Raw genomic sequence first — 260 nt, 5'->3', positions numbered from 1 at the left:
TATTTAGGTTCCAAAGACAAAAAAAAGGAGATCATAAGAGACTTGCTTTTCCCCAGTCCTCCTTTCCTCCCCAAGTCCCTGTGAAGCACCGCACGCCTGTGTGCAGGCCTTTCACCCTGAACACTCGCTCCCATGTTTGGAAGCCTCCCTACCAGAGAAGGTGAAGGCCAGGAACACCCAGAGCAGACTGGAGAGCGGCATGAGACATGGATTCCCCTACACAAATGTGCTTAGTTCTGCCTCAAGCTGAGAGTTGAGAG

The 260-nt window shown here is 51.5% G+C and overlaps 1 gene segment (V, D, J or C); it reads right to left on the bottom strand.

The window, feature by feature from the left end:
• LOC104982075 overlaps positions 1-201 on the bottom strand; it is a 3,724-nt gene extending 3,523 nt beyond the window's left edge. Inside the window, 1 exon segment of the V gene segment in view lies at positions 153-201. Within this exon segment, the coding sequence occupies positions 153-201 (49 nt within the window).
• Positions 202-260: the final 59 nt, after the last annotated feature.

Source organism: Bison bison, unplaced genomic scaffold (assembly GCF_000754665.1).
Source record: "Bison bison bison isolate TAMUID 2011002044 unplaced genomic scaffold, Bison_UMD1.0 scf7180017864526, whole genome shotgun sequence".
In the NCBI taxonomy this organism is placed as follows: Eukaryota; Metazoa; Chordata; class Mammalia; order Artiodactyla; family Bovidae; genus Bison; species Bison bison.
Note: the sequence above shows the minus strand (reverse complement) of the source record. Positions and strands in the feature narration are given on the sequence as shown.